Raw genomic sequence first — 20,841 nt, 5'->3', positions numbered from 1 at the left:
CTTCCAAAGGAACCAAGATAGGTTGACACGTAGAATTTTCCTCAGGAAATAAATTATGAAAATAATCTTATTATACACCAAAAAACACATACAAAATAATAACAAAAAAGCAGAAGAAGGAGAATAAATTAAGAAAGCTATTTAAAAAACTGATCTGTTCCAGATGTCCACTAAACAGTAGGCAAAATACCTACATCACTTGAATACTGCTAGCACTGTGGGTTTGCTACACCATAGTATCATTTTACCTCATTTTGGTCCCCTTACATACACTGATGTGGTTCTGTAATTTGGATTTATTGGTAAATATAACTTCTTTCCAATTACACAGTGCAACTTCAGTATGATTTAGTCCATCTTGAGTGTTTGACCTTTTTTCTCTCTTGAGAAATGGTTGGAGATTGCTACTTATCCTCTGAGACCATTACTAGACCGCGTTCGTTTGACAGTAGCGCTGCTGATTGAAGTTCTGCCTTCTTTATCTAGCAAATCCTTTATCTGTGGTGAAGATGCTTTTTTTGTTTCTTATAGAACAAACCTGCCTAATGCTTTGGATCCAAGTGATCCTGTTTCTTCAAAGAGTGCTTTGCCCCTTTCTCTACAGTCAAACTATTATGTTCTGACAATATTTGACATTATATTTTGAAATCTAAGACAATCCCATATTTATTTATTTAGATTGGTGAACAATAATTGTACGTTTCTTAACTTCTTTCTCTGATAAATTAAAAAATTCACCTGCCAACCAAACACCTCCTTCTGAGCAAGTGAAACAACTTAAGGAACTCTGTCTGCAGGACACAATGCTTATACTCTCTATAAAACATGTGGCTCAATTACATAGCAGTATATTTGTCTGCTTTTGTCTGATTTCATTCAGTCAGTGCAACTGCACAAGGAATTATTTCATTGGCTTCATCTGGACAAATGCAACCTGAAAGCTTATCCATTGTAGGTTGTATAGTGCAGAGCCATACACTCAGTGGAACAGACAGAACTAAACCCAACACAGTATCTATGTTTTTGCAGTATAATGATTGTATGTGGCCTGTAACTGAATTACATGAAATTGGGTTTTCGGGAGAAGAAAAATGGAGACGTGGACTTTGTGGATTACACTGGGTACATCCAGTTTAACCTAATCAAATGTGACCTATAATTTTATTTGAAATTCAATCAATTGTATGTTTCACAGCCTCTAGACATTTCCAGTTTGTACTACACATTTCCTCACAGTGAAAACTGAAGTGCATATTAGGGTAACATTTTGGCCAAAGATGTCCTATGAGGAAACAGGCCAGAACCGAATCCTCTTCATTATGCAGAACAGAACACAAGACTTTCCATCAATAATCAAGTGATCCCCAGAATATGCTTTCACAAAGCCCTAACCTGCAAGAAGCTGACACCAACCAAAAAGATTCCTGCATCATTAGGTGGAATGAAGGATTGCAGAAAATTCAGATACTTAAAAATGCTACACATCAGCTAGCTTTATACACGAGCCAGCTTTAATCTTCCACAGACATTTTAGGCAACCAAAGCAGATCAAGTGTTATTTTCATTGGAAGAAATGAGACCCAGAAACAAATAAAACTCTCACGTCTCCTACATCCCATGTGTAGCATGCATTATAAGAATAGAGCAGCCGATTTGACATATTTATCCGCTACAGCCCAGCATATGACACCTGTGTATGAAAAGTTATCAGTTGTTATTATCATTAATTATTAATTAATTATAATTGAAATGTGCAATCCACTTGTATTTTAATTTTTATTCCTATTTTTTATTCTATTTATCCCCTTCGTATATTTTATTTTATTTATATATGTCTCTGCATTTATGTGTGTGTGTGTGTGTGTGTGTGTGTGTGTGTGTATATATATATATATATATATATATATATATATATATAATATTCTGTAACTCTGTAACTTCTGTCGGTGCTGTGCTTTTGGAGACCGAATTTCCCAGAGGAACCCACCCGAGGGATTATCTTATCTTATCTTAATTATTATTATTATCATTTGTATCCAAAGTGTTTTAGCTGTTTAGAGGTTTAGTAAGAAATGTGTTTTTAAAAACAGCTTTAATTTAAACGTAATTGTATCTACTAACTCTGTACACAAAAATGAACATGCAACAAAATGTTAGTTTAAATTTTCTTTTAAGCTTCAATTGGCATCTTTTGCAGGATGTGCAGTATGCAGACATTGACTACATGGAGCGTCAGCTTAACTTTGTCCTGGACAAAGACTTTCAAGGACTGCCTGCCCTGGTTGATAGCATGAGAGACGAGGGCATGAGGTTCATCTTCATTCTGGTAATAAGATATTGAGATCTTTACATTGAAGTAAAGCTTAATCATTAGCAAACACAAGGCAGATGTAAATATAATAAAATAAAATTGATTGACTCTAATGTCAAATGTAGTGTAATTTCCATTTTATAAAGGATACATCTTACTGAAAATCTGCATTCTCTCATGTACTGAATACACAACACTTGTGCATTTCCAATTCCAGGATCCCGCCATCTCAGGTAATGAGACCCAGCCCTATCCAGCTTTTGAGAGAGGGATAGCAGCAGATGTTTTCATCAAATGGCCCCAAACCATCAGTGATGGCATTGTGTGGGGGAAGGTAAGAAGGAATGAATGTTCACAAAAAGTTAAACAATATATACTTCAGGATTTGCTGTGTTGAAAAAGAGAGATTGTGCATGTTGTGTAGCAATCATTTGTGCTATCATTATTTTTATTATATTTATATTATAACTGTTACAGGTGTGGCCTGATTATCCCAATGTCACTGTAGATGAAAGTCTGGACTGGGATACTCAAGTAGAGGTACAATATTTTCTGTATTCCATATATATGTGTGTGTATATATTTGTGTGTATGTGTAGAGAGACAGAGAGAGAGAGACATTAATCATTACTGGGCTCTTTCAGTTTTCATAATTTCATTTTCTTCTAATCTCCAGCTCTATAGGTCATACACCGCATTTCCAGACTTTTTCCGGAACCAAACGGCAGATTGGTGGCACACAGAAATTAAAGATTTCTATGAGAATACCATGAAGTTTGATGGTATTTGGATCGTGAGTGTCCTGAAATAGAAAATCCAATAAAGGCACCTTGTTTCTGTTTACCACTGATTCTACCTGATTTTCTTTTCAGTTCCATCATCTATACTTTATGTTTTTTTGAAGGACATGAATGAGCCTGCAAGTTTTGTCCATGGCACAGTTGGAGGAAAGTGTCTTGGTGATCCAGTTCTGGAAAATCCGCCATATATGCCACGTAAGACAGACTACAGTATTCGTTTACCATGAGAAATAATTAGGTTATTTAACAATATCAACATAAGCTGTGTGTGTGTGTGTGTGTGTGTGTGTGTGTGTGTGTGTGTGTGTGTGTGTGTGCATTTTGCAGCCTTGGAGTCAAAACATCTTGGTTTAAACCATAAGACTCTGTGTATGAACAGTGAACAGATACTCAGTGATGGAAGAAGAGTCAGACACTATGATGTCCATAGCCTCTACGGCTGGTCCCACTCCAAGCCTACCTATGAGTAAGTATATATGCATTTGTATGTGTGCCGTATGTGCCTGTTTGTGTGTGTGGTTTTATGTGTATTTTATATATGTGCTTTTGTGTATTGCTGTTTTCTTTCCTGCCAGCTTCAGAAGCTGCTATACGGTATTGTTTTATATATAACAAGTGCATTTTTCGCCTACAAAAACACAGTTCTTTTCATTTTATTTTAACATGAAAGCATAAGCTATCCATGTAACTCAACAAATATGAGAGCTGCTCAAGTTTTATGACATAATAATCACAACATCCAGGCCATTTCACCCGAGAAATGTAAATCATCCCAAAGAAATGCTGATGTTGATGATGAATCTAAATCAGAAACCCAGACATGGAAGGTAAAACACTGATATCTTAAAGCTAGAAAAGTATTTAAAAAGACACTACTAATTTACATGTAAATACATATTAGTCACCCAGCTTAATCATTTCCAGCGATTAAGAACCCCGGAATATACTTTCTATGTGTTTGGTTCACGAGCGACTTTTTGTCTTTAAATATATTATCACCCCCTGCTGGTAATGCAGCTTCTGCAGAGGCAAAGTGTGAAATCGACATGCAGAATTGGTGTTTCTATGACACGTTTTGTGATATTGGGTTGTTTATTTCCATATCCATTTATTTCCAAATTTCTGTGTCCTTCTTCTTTCCACAGTGCCCTTCTGGATGTGACAGGTAAAAGAGGCATAGTGGTCACCAGGTCCACCTACCCCTCTAGTGGAAAATGGGTTGGACATTGGCTTGGAGACAACAATTCTGGTTGGGATCAGCTTTACAAATCCATTATAGGTACATACAGATATAATTGTTTTCTTTAAGATAAAACTTGTTATTCATAATTAATGGTATTCAACAATAATTATTTGGGTCTTTTTTACTTAGAGAAAAAAGTGACAAAAAACCCAAAACAAAAGAAAAAATACAAATCCACAACTTTCCATATTCCTTTCTTCTACAGGTATGATGGAGTTCAGTCTGTTTGGCATCTCTTACGTAAGTATCATCATCTGTCCGGCTTTTGACAAGATGTAATCTTATTGAGCGATCTTGCCCTCGCTAAATAGATTACAGTAGCTTGAATTATGTTATTTTGTTTGCTTGACCCATTTGATCAGAGGACATTGTGAAATACAACGCGAAGCATGCGACTAGAAGCCCCACCTCACTAAAATTCCCATGTATTACTCCGTCAGGACATGTTATTAAATTAGCAGTCCTGAATGAATCGTACATTTTATATTCTTGTCCTGGCTCTCTCTGTCTTTACTTGTTTGCTTTTTTCTCTTTGCGCCTCCTCTCCCCTCGCATATTGTCTTTCTGTCTTTTCTCCCTTCTGTCCGTCCAATAATAGTTATAAACTGACACCTTATTGATTCTTAATTGAAGACTCATTTGCATGTGTCCAGCCCAGCTGCAAGGTTATACGATGGAAAGACATCTCAGAAACACGATGATTGCAAAATAAATAAACTAAAATACCATGACCCCAGTTCCTGTAGATCAGAAGTTCTTTGTAGATACACCTGCTCTTTGATACACATGTTTCTTCTTTCTGTCTATCTCCATCTCCTCACACACACATTGATAAACTCAGACTCTTTGTCTCTTTCAGACCGGGGCAGACATATGCGGGTTCTTTAATCCAGCTGAATATGAGATGTGTCTTCGTTGGTCACAGCTGGGTGCCTTCTATCCATACTCACGCAACCACAATGGCAAGGGTAACCCAGTGAGTGAATTAAAAATAAACTTTTGTAGACTCAAGAGAATATATAAAAAATGTTTATATATGGACTTGGTGTCTTTCTTACGGAAGAGGATTAGGGTCACAGAAAAAAAAGTGTGTATGTTTTTTTTCCTTCTTTTCCAGAATTCTGAGGAAAAAAGTCAGAATTCTGACTTTAATCTCTGAATTTGGACTTTTTTTCTCAGAATTCTGGAAAAGAAGAAAAAGAAAGACGTACCCACTGTTTTTTTTTTTTTGGAAGGCGCCCTAATCCTCTTCCGTACTTTCTTCCTCACGGTCTTTGTTTTTTTTTTTAATCATACTTTTCGTTTCGTAAAGTGAAGTTATGCCCAGGAGTCCAGGAACAATTTTTTTTAAACCACTGAATAAAAGCACATAAAATGTCCTTAAACACACTTCAGAAGATACAGCATCGGCTACTTACATGAGTATATAAGAGCAAAAACAAGATTAAATGTCACCAGTGCAGTGTATATGTAAAATATAATGTTGTTGTAATGATTTAAATATACATTAATACATTTTTGTTCAACTTTTAAATTGCATTTGTAAAAATTAAATATCAATCATCTGGGGGAAAAAATATCAGCAATTCCACGAAAACTATGACATTGTATATCCAAAAGTAGTCATGTTTTTATATTCATGAAATCTTGTAACTTGCATTTGCCTAAGATTAAACTTTACAACATTCAGCTCCGAATGTTGGATGAAGGGTATATGAGCTGCTTCTTCTGGCCTTAAATGACACAAATCAAGGTGCTCACTACATCTGAATTCTCCTATAGCCAGCATGTGTTTGTGTTCTGAAAATATGGGGTCAAATTCTACTGATATATTACGAACACATACCAGCTTTTGTGCAAACTAAGTTACTTCCTATTTCCTTTGCCATCTCTTTCTTAATCTCTGTTTGACATACGTGCACACCCACACAAACACACAGAAGGATAGACCTGTTCGGCGGTGTTGTGTTGGTGGCATTCATTCAAGCGCTGACCTTTAAAAGCGTTGGAACACATCTGAGAAATCCAATAACGCCCGTCCGGAGATCGATCCCACCAGGCGAAATTTCTCTGCTCTACAGTCTGCAATACTAGACAGGACACAGTTGTGTATGTATATGTGGGCGTGTGTTTGTGTGTGTGGGTCAGTGCCTGTGCTTTTTAACAACATGGAGTGGGGATATAATTGAATTCTCAAGGTGATCTGGGCACCACTGCACACCACCTAACCTCCACACACACATGCACGCCATGATACCAATCGTTTAATAATGGGTTGCAAATGGATGTTTAAACATGGGTAAAACTGGCAGAAAAAAAGTACTCACACGGCAGGAGAGGGTAGCTCAAAATGACAATTTCAGAGGAAGCTGTGAAGTCAGAGAGAGAAAAAGTCAGAGGTATTAGGAGAGAACTGATGAGCATGCACACTGTGTATTTATAGCAACCTGGAGAAAAAAAACACACAAAAAAACAGAAGACCTGTCAGGGAAAATACTGACATGCAAAAAAAAAAGAGAAGGAAGAGCTGAGGAAGTCATATGCTTTGAGAGAAAGCAAGACAAACTACAGATAAATCAGTGGCGATGTACACAAGATGACAATTGAGTAAGTTAAATGGCCTTGACACAGGCTAGTAATAATGATGTGAGAGGTGGGAAAAGATAAAAAAAAGAAAAGAAACTATTTACCACTTTTGAAGCACAAATCTGAAAAGGAATGTATTGAATGAGAGTAAAATGTGGCTTTTATCTAGCACAGCCAGATAAAAGCTATGCAATCATCAGGCAGTTAGTGACTGCAACATCTAGTCTGCTTAACAAGCCATTTGACAACGAAGTATGTAACAGCACAAACCAGACTGGAGGGTATCCAAGGTCAGAAACAGGGGAGACGGAAAGAGAGAGGAGAGTTTTTGCAGAGTCATTCCCAGAGCTCCGTCACGCCTAGTGTCTCTTTGCCCTCAGACAACTTTCAGTGTTGACCTCTAGATAATTTTCACCGCACTAGCAATATACTGCCGTGTCCACAGTGATATCAGAACAAAATTAATTAAACAAGAGACCTTCTCGACCAAGCCTTGCTTCAGCAGGGCAGTTATATTGGAGTCATGTATATTGTTATTCACCCAAAGGGACATATTACTCTTCATCTAAATATATTTTCTTTTTCTGATATGAGCTATGCAAAACAGAAACTCAGATGTTTATTAGATAAGGTGAGGGGGTAGATTCGAGACAGATAAAATGAAAAGAATGACCATATACTGAGGAGGATATAAGAATGGGTAATGCAGCCAAACAGATGGCATCTTTATTTTCTTTGAAGGAGCGAATGTCTTGCCTTTTTCCTTTTGCATTTTGCCACTATAAATTATATGAATTCATAGCATATGGACCCCACTTTTCTTGCACATCTCCATCAATCCCATCTCTCGCTTTCTATGAATGAAAATTCTACCTTGAAGGTTTTGCAGAAAGTGGTATAACTGTCAGGCCATGCAATATATGTGTGGTGTTTTAGATTGTATGAAACAAGTTTGGGGATATTTTATGTTGGTTATTGTAATTCTTATGTGCTTTTGTTTAAAATTGTTTGGCCTTTTTTTTTTTTTTTTTTTTTTTTACGAATTGTGTTTCAATATTGGCATCCCCTAAATTCATTATCAGAGAGTTTGGGTGGCTTTAGGTACAAGTGTAAGAGCTTTAGAAAAAGATGACTGAACCATGTTTTTGAAATTGTTTCACCTTGCATCCTAGAGCCTTCTCCAGTTCTACAACCAAAAGGTGGAGAGTCCCAGGTATTTAAACCCAAACTAGGGTTTGAATATCTAGGACTGCTATTTGGTAACTGTTAACCTGAATATATTGTGATGATGTTTAGACAGATTAACACATGCTGATAAGCTTCTAAAGTACTTAGAGTAATATAATGTATACACATACATACACAGCACACTGTAACAGAGAGCAGGAAAACAGCATAAGAATCACCAACCAAACTAAGTTTCTTTATCTTTTTGAGTCTTCCAGTGCACGACCCAGACACACAGCCATATAAGCTTCTAGATAATCCAGACAGCAAAAATTCACACAACTGTGAAACACTGTAGCCAGTGATTGATGGGGTGCTGTGTCTCTTTGTCAATGTTTGCCAGTGGTTAACAACTCATTGCTGTACTAGATCAATAGGCTAATTCAACACTGCATTTGTGTTTTTAATTTCTTTCAAAAGGCGACGCATATCGACTTGCTAAGCGCAAAAACAATATATTTGTCTGTTTGCCGTAGACAAACATAGACACAGACAGTTACATTTAAGAAAATGAAAAAAAAAAAATCAGATCAGATCCAACTTGATCCTAAAAGTTTATTAAAAAAGGGAAAAAAATCCCTTGAAAATTTGGTAAATGGTGATTGGTGTATTCATTCATGTGCTGTTAGGTTCTGTATTTAGTTACCACTGTCCAACAGTTTTTTTAAAAAAATACAAATTTTGTTAATATCATGTTTAATGGTTTGTTTGTTTTTCTTTTAGAGGCAAGATCCTGTTTCTTGGGATGCGGCATTCGCCACTGCAACCCGGGATGTTCTGAACATCCGTTACACCCTCCTGCCCTATCTATACACTCTGATGTTTGAGGCACATACGAAAGGAAGCACAGTGATCAGACCACTTTTACACGAGTAAGTGTAAACCGACAAAACACAAGGCTCTTATCTTTGATGATAATTTTTGGGGCGATTTAGCATTACATTTAGTCACTTTATCAAATAATTGAGCTATTACCAGCATGGATCTTTCATCCTGATCACTGGCAAGATGACCTGATTTTATACTACACTGCTTCTCATTAGAGAGCAGTGTGCCACGTAACATGAAGAAGTTTCTGAATTTAAAAAAAGGAAACTTTCTCTTTAGTGTACAACATGTTTTCAACCCCAGTATCTTTTAATGACTGATAACACAAGTTATATCATGTTTCTAAAAGAAGGCTTTCACAATTGGCTACAAATGCTAAGTTAAATGGGAGATAAAACTGACTTTAACTGAGTGTCCATGAATTTTGTAGTGAGGTAAGGTTGCTTTGAGAAATGGGCTCTTGAAAATAACTTGAACTGGTAAGAAAATTAGAGTTGTATTCCTTGCCACAACAGCTGCCTTTAAAAAACCCTCTGCACAAGGCAATGTGACTGTGTAGTGTAGAGGCCAAGCATAGATGACTGTGGCTGCAGAAGAAGAAGACATATTTATTCATTTTAAGAGACTCTTATAAAGTCACAGATGGTATTTAAGGAGCTGGCACGGTGAGTCTGCAGGGTTAATTGGCTTGCATCTGCAAACCGTTGAATTCTGAATGAGTACTTGAATAGTCATCTGGGTTGAGGATGCATAAGAGAGCAGTGGTAACATTTCTTTCAGTCATGTTTAATGGCCTCTGTGGTTGTATGTTGTAGGTTTGTGGATGATAAAACTACATGGGAAATCTACAGACAGTTCCTGTGGGGACCTGCCCTGCTCATCAGCCCTGCACTGGACCCAGTATGGTGCAACATGTGCACACGTTTTGTATTGTTTTTATTTTTTTTATAGCTTTAAGGTTGGCTCTGATTTTCTGTAACTGATTTTTTTGACAGGGAGTCACAACTGTAAGAGGATATATTCCTAAAGACCGCTGGTATGACTTTCACACTGTAAGTACTTGTTCGTAACAACAGTAAAGTATTTAGTGTCAAAGTTCTTGCAGAATGCTGAGAACTAAAAGGTGCCTCTGTTTTACTGACTTAACAATTTTAACAGGCTAAAATAAAAACTACAACAAACATTCACCTGACAGTAAATACAGTATGACAACACCATCACGGAGCTAGAGCTTAGCCACTACAGAGAGCACCTTAATAACAAAAACCTACTCTGTGGGGCTAAGGGAGTCCCATCTGTTAAACAGCATTACAACCCCTTGTCACTATGCACACATACTAACACATTTCCACATATGCTAGTCTGTGCTTTTAGTCTCTACCCTACCGATGCAAAGGACCTGTTGAATTAAATTAATCAAAGATAATAACCTGTAGTATTTCTAGTACTTTAATAGTATGTAATTATTTCTTTCATCAGGCCAAACCTGTTGGAGTGTATGGCACAATGGTTGACATGCCAACACCCTTGAATCATATTAACCTTCACGTCAGAGGAGGATATATCTTACCCTGGCAGAAACCAGAGAACACTACATATTACAGGTAAGTGAGCATACATTATGACTGATACATCTTGAGAGTTTGCAGCTACAGGTCAGCATCCTGTGTGTTGTATGACTTGTGTGTGCACGCGCGCGTGTGTGTATGTGGGGCTTAGTGCCTGTGCAGAAATGCAGAACGGAGCATATATCACTTGTGTGTTTGAATGAGAATGAAAGAGAGAGAGACAGTCAGAGGGCGATGACTGTTCCAGCAGGAAAGAGGTCAGATGGATCCCCTCAGCAGGAATATATTTGTTCTCAGCAGCAGGTATAAATAGACATTGTCCTCTATTACAACAAATCTATTACAACCCTTTCTGCCCCTTTTGTTTTAGTCGGAAGAATCCTTTAGGACTGATCGTTGCCCTGAGTGATGCTAGAACTGCCAAGGGATCATTCTTCTGGGACGATGGTGAAGGAATAGGTAAGCAAAAGGTTACTTTTGAACACGTACAGCCACCAAAACAGCAAATACTGTATGTGTTCATGGAGTCATTATTCCTGAATAGTAAAATGACTCACTAATTTCGTTGTTCTCATGACAATGACAATAAAGTTTCTGATTCTGACTAGAACTACATTTTTTTTCTCTCTCTTGTTTCCTTTTGTTTTTTGTGGAGTGGCCATTAATAATAGCCATAAATAAGAGTTAGCATAAGAAATGCAATCACCAGACAGTTTTTTTCTAGGCATTAATAGTTTCACTGTCTAGTGAGGCTGTGCCAGGCCTGAAGTGGACCCAAATGCAGAAACTCGTGCACGAAAAAAGAAACTTTATTAGCAGCTTTTTCTAGCAAATAAAGCTGCTAAACTTTATTTAGTATAACTTACAGAAAACAAATTAAAAATCTAGAACATAAAACTATGAACAAAATTCTGGGACACTAGAAGCACGGAAAAACCAAAACCAGAAACACAGGGAGACTTACAACACATGAGGGGGTATGATACGACAAAGGAAAACACAGGGCTTAAATATACAAGGGACTAATGCAGGGATGAGAAACAGGAGGGAAATACAGCTAGGACTAATAAGACATAAGGAGACAACAGGGTGCAAAGGTAGATACACTGACATAGGACATGGGACTGTCAAAATAAAACAGGAAATGACATGAACATTGAACCAGGACACAAAACACAACACCAGGAACACAAGGCAGGCACAGAGACTAAAAATCACAGAGGTGCTAAAGAATAACTAAGGAACACGAAATACAAACGACTAAACCACAAAAAAGCCCACAAAATCCCAGAACATAGAATAAACAAAACCTGACTCCAGACCATGACATTCACATGAATATCATGGTACAGGAAGAGCAGTAGAACATTTTAGGTATTTGTATCACAGTTTCTAATCTTACTTACAACCCTGTAACCAGATACGTTTTCAAACAGGAAAATCCTTTTTTCATTCTTATCTTGAAATTTACATTTTCTGTTTTTTTTTATTTATGGGTTTAAATCACCTATTTCAAAAACTGATATCATTACCACAAAAGACAGAAGTGGATCAATGGCCAGAACTTGATGCTTTTTAGTGGACGAAAGCTGCTAAGTTGGTGTGCAAACAAAAGAGATCAAGCTTGTTGACGTTGTATGATAAGAATAACAGGCTTGCTGTTTAAATTACAAGATGTGCACTGATTAATGAAAGATACAGAACATTTTGGAAAATTAGAAAATCAGAATCCACTAATGGCTTTTCATCCCAGTGTGTGTTAAGCTCCTGCGCAGTTAGTTATTCAGTGAAAGTAATTCTGCTACTTTCACTGAATATGAAATTCAGTATGGATTTTATCAGAAAGACACAGTGAGCTACAACACGTCTATCTCTACTTCCTCGCTTATTCTCAGACATGCATATTTACACATACACGAACAGAATCAGTCTCAGAAGTGCTTCTGTGAGAAGATGCACTCGTCTGTGGACGGTCTGTTTGTGTTGGGACAAAGGAGAGAAAGGCAGATAGTAAGCAAGTGAGGAATGCATAGAAGGGGAGTGACAGAAACCATTACAGTAATTCCCTGTGTCACAGCCTAGAGATATGCTCTCCATCACTCCTCTTTTATCTGGTCCCTTGCTTCTCTCTTCTGCGTCTCCCTGTCTGTCTGCCATGTAGCCTTCCTATGTCTTGCTTGCTTGCTTTGCCTCTCAGCGTATCGCTTTCTTACCTGTACTATCTACTTTTCTGCTTGTTTCGGCTTCCGCATTTTTAAGTTTTACCTCAGAGGTTTTGCTATTCTCTCCGCTGTCTGTCAGGTCGGTCCAGCTGCAGCACTCATTGTGCTACTCTGTCATTCACTGGTGTTCTCTCGTGCATTCAACTGGTTTTACTTTCAAGCATTAATACCACCTATGTATATTTAAGTGGCATAGCCAACTGTTTATTTTACTTAATTGGGTTTTCTAAGGTGATTATTTACTTGCTCTTTAGGTAATATTAATATGAACTTAAACCTTGATCAACACAAATTTTTATGCATCCCTTATTTGTCGCTGCGTCGCTCATTGCATAGTCACATACTCCTTTGCATACCCTCCATGCCTCTGCTCTGAATGTAATTCACTCCTGTTTCTCTCCTCAGACACAGTGAAGAACAAAAAATATCTTCATGTCACATTTTCAGTGACGTCGGTGAGTTCAATGGCCAAATACAAGCCATACTTCTCCCCCCCCATTATCATCATTATTACTATTAATGCAGCAAGACAAGCAGATCAGCTGATACCTTAGCATTTAAAAAGGCTGTGGTGGTGTGTGTGGCTGTGGTCAACATAATTTTGATCAGGTGCAAAGCTTTTGTTGTGCATGAACCCTAATCAGAATTCTGTGGCCTAAAATTAACATGCTTAGACAGAAGAGCCTGAAGTTGAGTGGATATGTTAATGCAGATTTCGGTGTGTTTCTGGCATTACAAATGATTTAATAATCCTGCCTTTTTAAGGCAACCTCTAATGTAGAACAAAACATTTTTTAGGGATTTATGTGGAAAGAAACTAACTAACTAACAGAAACAAACAAAAAAAATCCCAAATAATCAGACAAATAGTTCCCAAAGGTATTATGACAAACCTATTATCTACCTTGTATAAAACCTCTAACCAGTAAGTACATTGTCTCCAGGCTCACAAATCAGAATTATGTTGAAATGCAAACCTTGTGACTCACCACTCAATCCAGTTTTGAAGTGCATTTTAAACAGGTTTTCTGACTCTCTATTAGCTCTCATGTTTCTTGAGACTTTCTGTTTTAAAGTCTATATGCTGATGAACATGAACAGCTATATGCTTTCTGTTTGATTTCCTCTTGCTGGTTTGGGGAAATCAGAAAGGAACATGCAATACTCCAGAAAGGTCACATACAGTCCTTTAGTTTATACACTTTAAATACTTTGTCTACCTAAAGTCCAGGATCAACCAGGATCATGAAGGATAACAGAGTAAAGTCATGCAGGTGCAGGAAGAGCGTGTAAGGACTTATTCCTTGAATTTTGGTCTGAGACAACAGTGCCAACCCTGGCAACACCATGCCACCATGCATAAACAACTATCAAGCTTATTGAGTGAAGTGGATGAACGAGTTTTGTCCACTGACATGAAGACATTCTTAAATCAAAACATAACCCTAAAGGATGTGTTATCTATAAGGAACAAGATAGTAAAGGATTCACTTGTGATTCTAATGAAGTTTTACAAAATTGAATTCAAATTTGGCACCAGCAACAGAGTTGCCTCATTGGTGTCTTTTGGGGTAAATTTTAAAATATTGCTACTACGTAAGGATCATATCCTTCTGCAAAAGGTATTTAAGTTCGTTGAAAAAAAGAAAGAAAGGTGGCCTATGTGTTATGGCAAAGTTTGTTTGGTAACAACTTGATAGTAGTTCAGGTCGGACATGTTAAAAACTCCCGAATAGCTAGGACCAGTGGGAATAACCCAGCCACATTTGCCTCTTTGCCAGGCAAAAACCCAAAGGCACACATTAATACACACATCTAAACCCAAACACACACATATATGCAAACCCCTACAACATACACTTAAAGCTACCGTGGCCAAACATCTGTGGCTGTCCTCTGCCTACAATCAGGCTCAATTCAAAGCAATTTCACACAGCGATAAAACAGGCACTGCCTGACAGCCAAAGAGGGAGAGAGAGGAAGTATGTGTGTGTGTGTGTGTGTGTGTGTGTGTGCACGTATTTTGTGTGTGCACGCATGCGTATGTAAGTGACTGTGGGGATGTATGTATGTGCGAACAGGCAGATGTGAGAAGATGAGGATAAGTTGAGCAGAAGCAGCCTGGCAGATTAACAGATCGTATGCCACTTTGGATGTCTATCTGAATGTAGGTGCGTATGTGTGTGTATTCGTATATGTGTGTTCTCTTAGCTCTGTATGAGTGTTGGACCTCAGTACAGCTAAAAGGAATCAGAGTAAACAACATTACCTGTTGGATATAAAACTATAGGACTAAAAATAGAACTATATAAGGAAGAGATTCAAATAGTAAATCTCACTCACTGAAAAGATGAACCAAAAAATAAACAATAATGCATGACTGGGTAAATTTCACGACTCAGCTTAAACATTTTTCCAGCAAAGTGAATATGAAGTTCATGATTGTTGTTATCTGTCCTGTCATGCAATTCCTATAACAATACATATATTCCCATAACACAACAAAATGACATTGTGTTTTGTACATATACATATATATGATTCCCCTTAACGCCTCCTCTTTGTCTTCATCACTTTCAATTTTAGAACACTTTGACCAATGATGTGGGAACATCTGGCCTGGATGCTGTAGATTATTTGAAGCTGGGTGTGGTGAGGATTTGGGGCGTGGGAACTGAGATCACAGAGGTTACCATAACTTTAAATGAAGGCCCTCAGCCACTAACCCCACAGCACAACCTTGAATCACAGGTCAGTACATTTCTGGAACACTTAATTCAATTATGGTTAATGCCAATGTCTAAATATTGTGTATATCCACATTAAAATAAAATTAATCAAGTATTATTCATTAAACTACAGATGACCGTATAAAACCTAAACTGCATATAGGAAATGGTCTATCACCACAAAAGCTCCTAACATAAATTAAATGATGAAATGAATGTTGTGATGTTCAAAAATGAGCGTTGGTGCTCTGTAGGCAAGCCAGAGGTTCATGGTCAATAAAGTTCAGCCGCAGAAGGAGGGTGTGTACCAAAACATGACATGAAACACAGATTTTCTAAAGCCTTAAGATACTCAAAATAAAAGTATAAATAATAGCAATAAAATTCTCAGAATCCAAATACCCAAATTGTAAATAAGAAAGAAGAGTTTGGGTCATGTGTAAAGATCTAAAGCTGTTTTGCAGTGCTACATTGGTTTGAGGTGGGAAATGAAAAAAAGGAATTAACAGTCCAAGAGGATAGCATGTATTCCCTCTCCTCATTTGGCTTATGATAAAATATTCCTGTCAAGGTTGTGTACTGTACTCAGTGCACTTATCAGAAGCATGAAAATGATAGCAGCTCCATAAATAATGGTAGATGAAAAAGCTGTACATTTATACTGTTCTTGAGAAGATGGACAGGGAGAAGCCAGACGAGAGGGCAAGAATTGCAGATGAAGAAAGTCAGAATGACAGAGGACTCAGTGTTTGTGTGTGTTGGGGATGCAAGGATGGGTTACGAATACTGAAAAGACAGAAAGATGCTTCATCTGTAGAAAGAAGGGAAGGACAGGCAGTACTGGTGGAGAGAGGGAGAATGCATCACTGTAACTAGATGGAGGGAAAAAATAGAGGTGAAAGAGATAAACGTGAAGAATGAAGGATGTGTGGGGGTGGGGGAGAAAAAGGGCAGTGAGGAACAAGAGAAACGGAATAAGGATGACACAGTATGTGCATGGTAATAAGTAGTTTTTCAGCATGAGACAATCCATTTATCTTCTTAAGTATTGTCTGATGGGGTAACAACTTGAAAGAAATAGTAAGCAGCTGGTGCTGTGTCAGTTAAATACAGTGAGGTGGGAGAGCTATTTCTGTCTGGCACAGGACGAGATGTTTCATCCTGAAGACGTATAGGCCTGCTCTTACTGTCATGCACAAAACACGTCTCAGCGTCAGCTTGTTTAACTTTACTGGAAAGATGTACTGTGTATATATTAGAAAAACTGAATTATTAGCCTTTAGATCAGATCCAATTTATAGAACAGAACAGAAGGCAAGTGCTGTACATTCAACTCTTAAGTCCTGGATGATGTTTATTTAAAAAATAGTAAACGTGAGCCACCAATGAAGAAGTAAAACTGATGTTTCCTCTTGCTTTTACAGGAGCTGACCATAGATATTACTGATCTGAATGTGAATGTGCAACAGACTTTTCAGTTAACATGGAAGACCAAGGCTTGAGTGCAGTATTTGTGTTCACTTGTAAAAAAAAAAAAAAGATATCTTAAAATAAGGGTTCATTAATTTAAACAAAGATGTGAAGAATACATTTTGTTTTTGAACATGAAATGTGAAACCTCAGTGCCTCCCATCAACCTATAAAACCGAATAATGTTTTCCTTTTTACCGTTAGACTGTGCCTTTAAAACAAATGTTTGATTTACTCTAAATAACTTCAGAACTTTATTGTCATTCAATATCCCAAAATGTGTGATACCGTAGACAAAATAATGACTGCCAATCATGTCTATGGTAGGAATATTTTTTCTTGCAATCATGTATACATGCTGATTACTTTTAAGAAAATGAGAATAAGGTAATGTTAGGATCCAACTGCAATGAACTCTGTGCATCATATGCATGTCGTTCCTGCAAATAAGATATGAATAAATCAGTGAACTAAAAACTGTGTTTGGTCTTCTTCTCCAGTTGGGGTGGCTGTAGCTCAGGTGGCATTGAGGTTTTGTAGGTACTAAGAATTTAGTAATAGTAAATTAAGTTTCATTAACTCCAGTTTGTACTTTGCGCTTGTGTTATTGTCATTTAGTGCTGTGCTTTTGCCACTTGTATTTTTCACAGTAGATATGCGCAGACTTGTGCATGTATGGGTGTTTGTGTGGGTGTGCCAGCATCTATTTATAGCTCTCACCTGCAGCAAGCTGTCTACCTGTGCTTTGTCTCATCCCATTATTTTCCCATATAATGATACAGCCATCCATTATTCAGCCTGCAGTAAACCTAATGATGTCAATTTAGCCATGGGCACCTCAAATTGATTTCCACTCTAATCGCCACTCCACGGGAAGCAATGTGTTTGGGGGTTGCTGTAGAACGTTGTGTTTATGCGCTCATGTCCAAAAAGTTTAGAACTGTGATGAATCATTCTAAGCCCTGTGTTCAGGTTAGCTATTGTTTTGAAAAGAGAATTTTTACACTTTGACTGTGAAAACATCCTTACCTTCAGTGCCTCTGGGACTAATTGAGCTGATGATCTGAAGAGGCATTCTTCCTGGATTCATACTGAAGTCATTACTGGTGTAAGAAAGAGATAAAGACTGTAGACTGTGAATGAATTCGAAGTTTTGTATTCTTCACATTCCTGGTGGTTACTGGTTCCTTTTTTTACACATATATATTTTCTCTCTCATTTTGTCAAAGAAAGAAAGTTAATAATGAATTACCCCTGACACTACCATGTTTTGAATTTGTTGTGAATGAGACTTAAATGCTTTCTTTCTGTCAAACATTTGTAAAAATTGACAACAGCATTGGCTCAGATTTTTCTTTTCATCATTTCTGCTTTCCTGTAATTTCCAGCTCAATCTCTTGCCTGTCTTCTGTGAATCAATTAACCTCACTCCAGTTCCACATGGATGTAGCCCAAACTACATGTTTTGGAAGGGTGACTGGTTTGCAATTAGTTGGCCACCAACGTTTTCTGCTCTGTACCACACAGAGGCTTGTCGAATCAGTGTAGGTTAGAAAGATTTGGGGTTTTTTGCTCAATGTTAAAATTTCTAATGCTCAGAAAAAATCACTGCTCTCGCTTTTCTTTTGTTTTAATATAATCCCCGTAGTCAACCCATGTCAAATACGGGTCTACTCAGTACTTTAAAGAAGTGTTCCTTAGGCTTGAACGTCTCTCTCTGGGCCTGACCCACTAGATAAACACGGCAGGTTTCCTGTTCTCAAATATGTCATCATCCCTCTGGCCCAGTCATTTTTACCCATCTTCTGTCTGCCAATCAGCCTCTGTTCTGTGCTCTTTAAATCTCAGTGCTTAGTGCTGTATTTATGCAAGATACAATATACTCCAATAAAATCCTATTAGAATGTTCCAGATTCCTGAAATTTGAAAAAAAAGGGGGAAATCTGATATAAATTCAAAATACCTAAATTTATCTTTAAAAAAAGCTATTGAAAGAGAGCTGTAACATAAGAAAATGTGCATAATCATGTTCATTTATTCCTCATTGTTGGAGATAGTCGATACAGCTAACCACGAGCCTGCTATAAGAGCAGTTAGTTATCAAGGTAACTGCCAGCCAAGATTAGGCTTAAGGGTCCTAAAAATTATAGTTTGCCTGTGATAAATAGTTGGATTACATTCACATTCAGACTCAAGTCAGTAAGTCTGACAATATTAGATGCCCTTCAGAGAAAGTTTAGGTAACACTGCCAAAACAGCGGTGCTTACACTGCCAACAGAAAACTTCAGGATATCTTTGACAACTCACCTGAATATCACTGCCATCAGTCATAAGTGAGCTTCACTGACTTATCGACCCGTATTGGAGCCCTTTCACAAATTTCTACATCTTCCTCTGGAGTAAATAGACAACGAATACTTCAGACACCCACCATTTTGAGAGCTGAGGTAAACAGTGGACTGACAAGCTACACTTACTACAGATGAAAAGTTGGAAGTGACTCAGATAAAAACACTAAATATTTATTTGACACATATCTGGGATTTTTGTTGTTGTTGTTTTTTTTTTTAATCCCTGAGTTATTTCTATATAAATATGGTGTGTAAAAAGTGTTTTCTTATTTTATACACAAACAGTAAAAGAAACTTGCTGGCTGTCTATGGGTGTATAGCAGGGCTCTCCAACTCCAGGCCTCGAGGGCCCGTGTCCTGCAGTTTTTAGATGTGTTCTTGATCCAACACAGCTGATTCAAAGGGCTAAATTACCTCCTCAGCATGTCTTGAAGTTCTGCAGAGGCCTGGTAATGAACTAATCTTTTGTGACCCAGGGCAAGATCTAAAACCTGCAGGACACCAGCCCTCGAGGCCTGGAGTTGGAGACCCCTGGTGTATAGGGTACAGAGGGCTAAATGTCAAGCAGATATTAGGTAAACAAAAAACTAGAGCTTATAGTATTTAATGAACCACGAGGATTTAAATTTAAGGATTTAGAAATTTAAAAAAAATCTACATACAAATAAATAAAATAATTAAAACGCACTGCAATAAAAATTAATCTTTAAAATGTATACAAAAAATATATACATAATATATATTTAGGATATTTTTAACAAAAAAAACATAAATAGCATTCTCCATCAGTGTTCAAATAATTCAATTCTAGTTCCAGATTGTCAAAACATGATTTTCACATGATTTTTCTAAATTAATGAGGTCCAACGCTTCTTATGGATAGTTGTCTTTTTCTCTGACTTTCTAAAAGAGAAGCCATCTTAGCAGAAAGCATGCCTTCAAGTAAGTTGCAGTAACAGTAATGTGTCTTTGTTCCCGGGGTGAATGACAGATACAACAGAGGCACAGATGGGTGATGGGGGTGGGGAAATGAAACAACATAAAAGACAGAGAGAAAACACTGTGGCAAAATCAAAGTCTGTCAAATGTGACAGGCGCGTGGGTGCGTACACGTGTGCTATTAACATGTTAGCAAATGGTGTGAATTATATATTTCATATCTTTATGCATATGCCATATTTGAACTATTAAGAGCTCGGCAAAATCACCTGTGAGGTGTTACAAAACCAGTAATAATGAAAGTCAAATCCATGAGCACATTTCTGTGACAGTCACATCAGAAAAACAGCAAGGTGCGTAAAATGTCACCTGTCACAATAAATTCATATGCTAATTTTTCAGGACAAGCTGAATCTTGAAAATATGCATCATTTTAAAATTAGAAATAGTTCATCTCTCATGGATTCGCAACGCCTTCCCCCCACAATCATATACACAGGCCTTAAAATGCAAATATAGAATATAGACTTGACCTCGTCTCCCTTTCTTTCTTTCTTTCTTTCTTT

The 20,841-nt window shown here is 37.4% G+C and overlaps 1 protein-coding gene across 1 annotated transcript in view; it reads left to right on the top strand.

Moving 5' to 3' along the window:
* Positions 1-17,425, top strand: part of LOC309687892 (sucrase-isomaltase, intestinal-like) — a 69,264-nt gene extending 51,839 nt beyond the window's left edge. The window contains exons 33-49 of the mRNA XM_082503179.1: positions 2,198-2,326; positions 2,529-2,645; positions 2,789-2,851; positions 2,988-3,104; positions 3,216-3,306; positions 3,439-3,577; positions 4,257-4,390; positions 4,560-4,594; positions 5,214-5,330; positions 8,891-9,039; positions 9,811-9,895; positions 9,991-10,047; positions 10,475-10,599; positions 10,934-11,022; positions 13,191-13,240; positions 15,372-15,536; positions 16,939-17,425. Coding sequence (XP_082359305.1) covers positions 2,198-2,326; positions 2,529-2,645; positions 2,789-2,851; positions 2,988-3,104; positions 3,216-3,306; positions 3,439-3,577; positions 4,257-4,390; positions 4,560-4,594; positions 5,214-5,330; positions 8,891-9,039; positions 9,811-9,895; positions 9,991-10,047; positions 10,475-10,599; positions 10,934-11,022; positions 13,191-13,240; positions 15,372-15,536; positions 16,939-17,016 — 1,740 coding nt within the window. The 3' untranslated portion in view covers positions 17,017-17,425. The remainder of the gene's footprint in view (positions 1-2,197; positions 2,327-2,528; positions 2,646-2,788; positions 2,852-2,987; positions 3,105-3,215; positions 3,307-3,438; positions 3,578-4,256; positions 4,391-4,559; positions 4,595-5,213; positions 5,331-8,890; positions 9,040-9,810; positions 9,896-9,990; positions 10,048-10,474; positions 10,600-10,933; positions 11,023-13,190; positions 13,241-15,371; positions 15,537-16,938) is intronic.
* Positions 17,426-20,841: the final 3,416 nt, after the last annotated feature.

This window comes from Aulonocara stuartgranti (genome assembly GCF_965226115.1).
Source record: "Aulonocara stuartgranti genome assembly, chromosome: 14".
In the NCBI taxonomy this organism is placed as follows: Eukaryota; Metazoa; Chordata; class Actinopteri; order Cichliformes; family Cichlidae; genus Aulonocara; species Aulonocara stuartgranti.
Note: the sequence above shows the minus strand (reverse complement) of the source record. Positions and strands in the feature narration are given on the sequence as shown.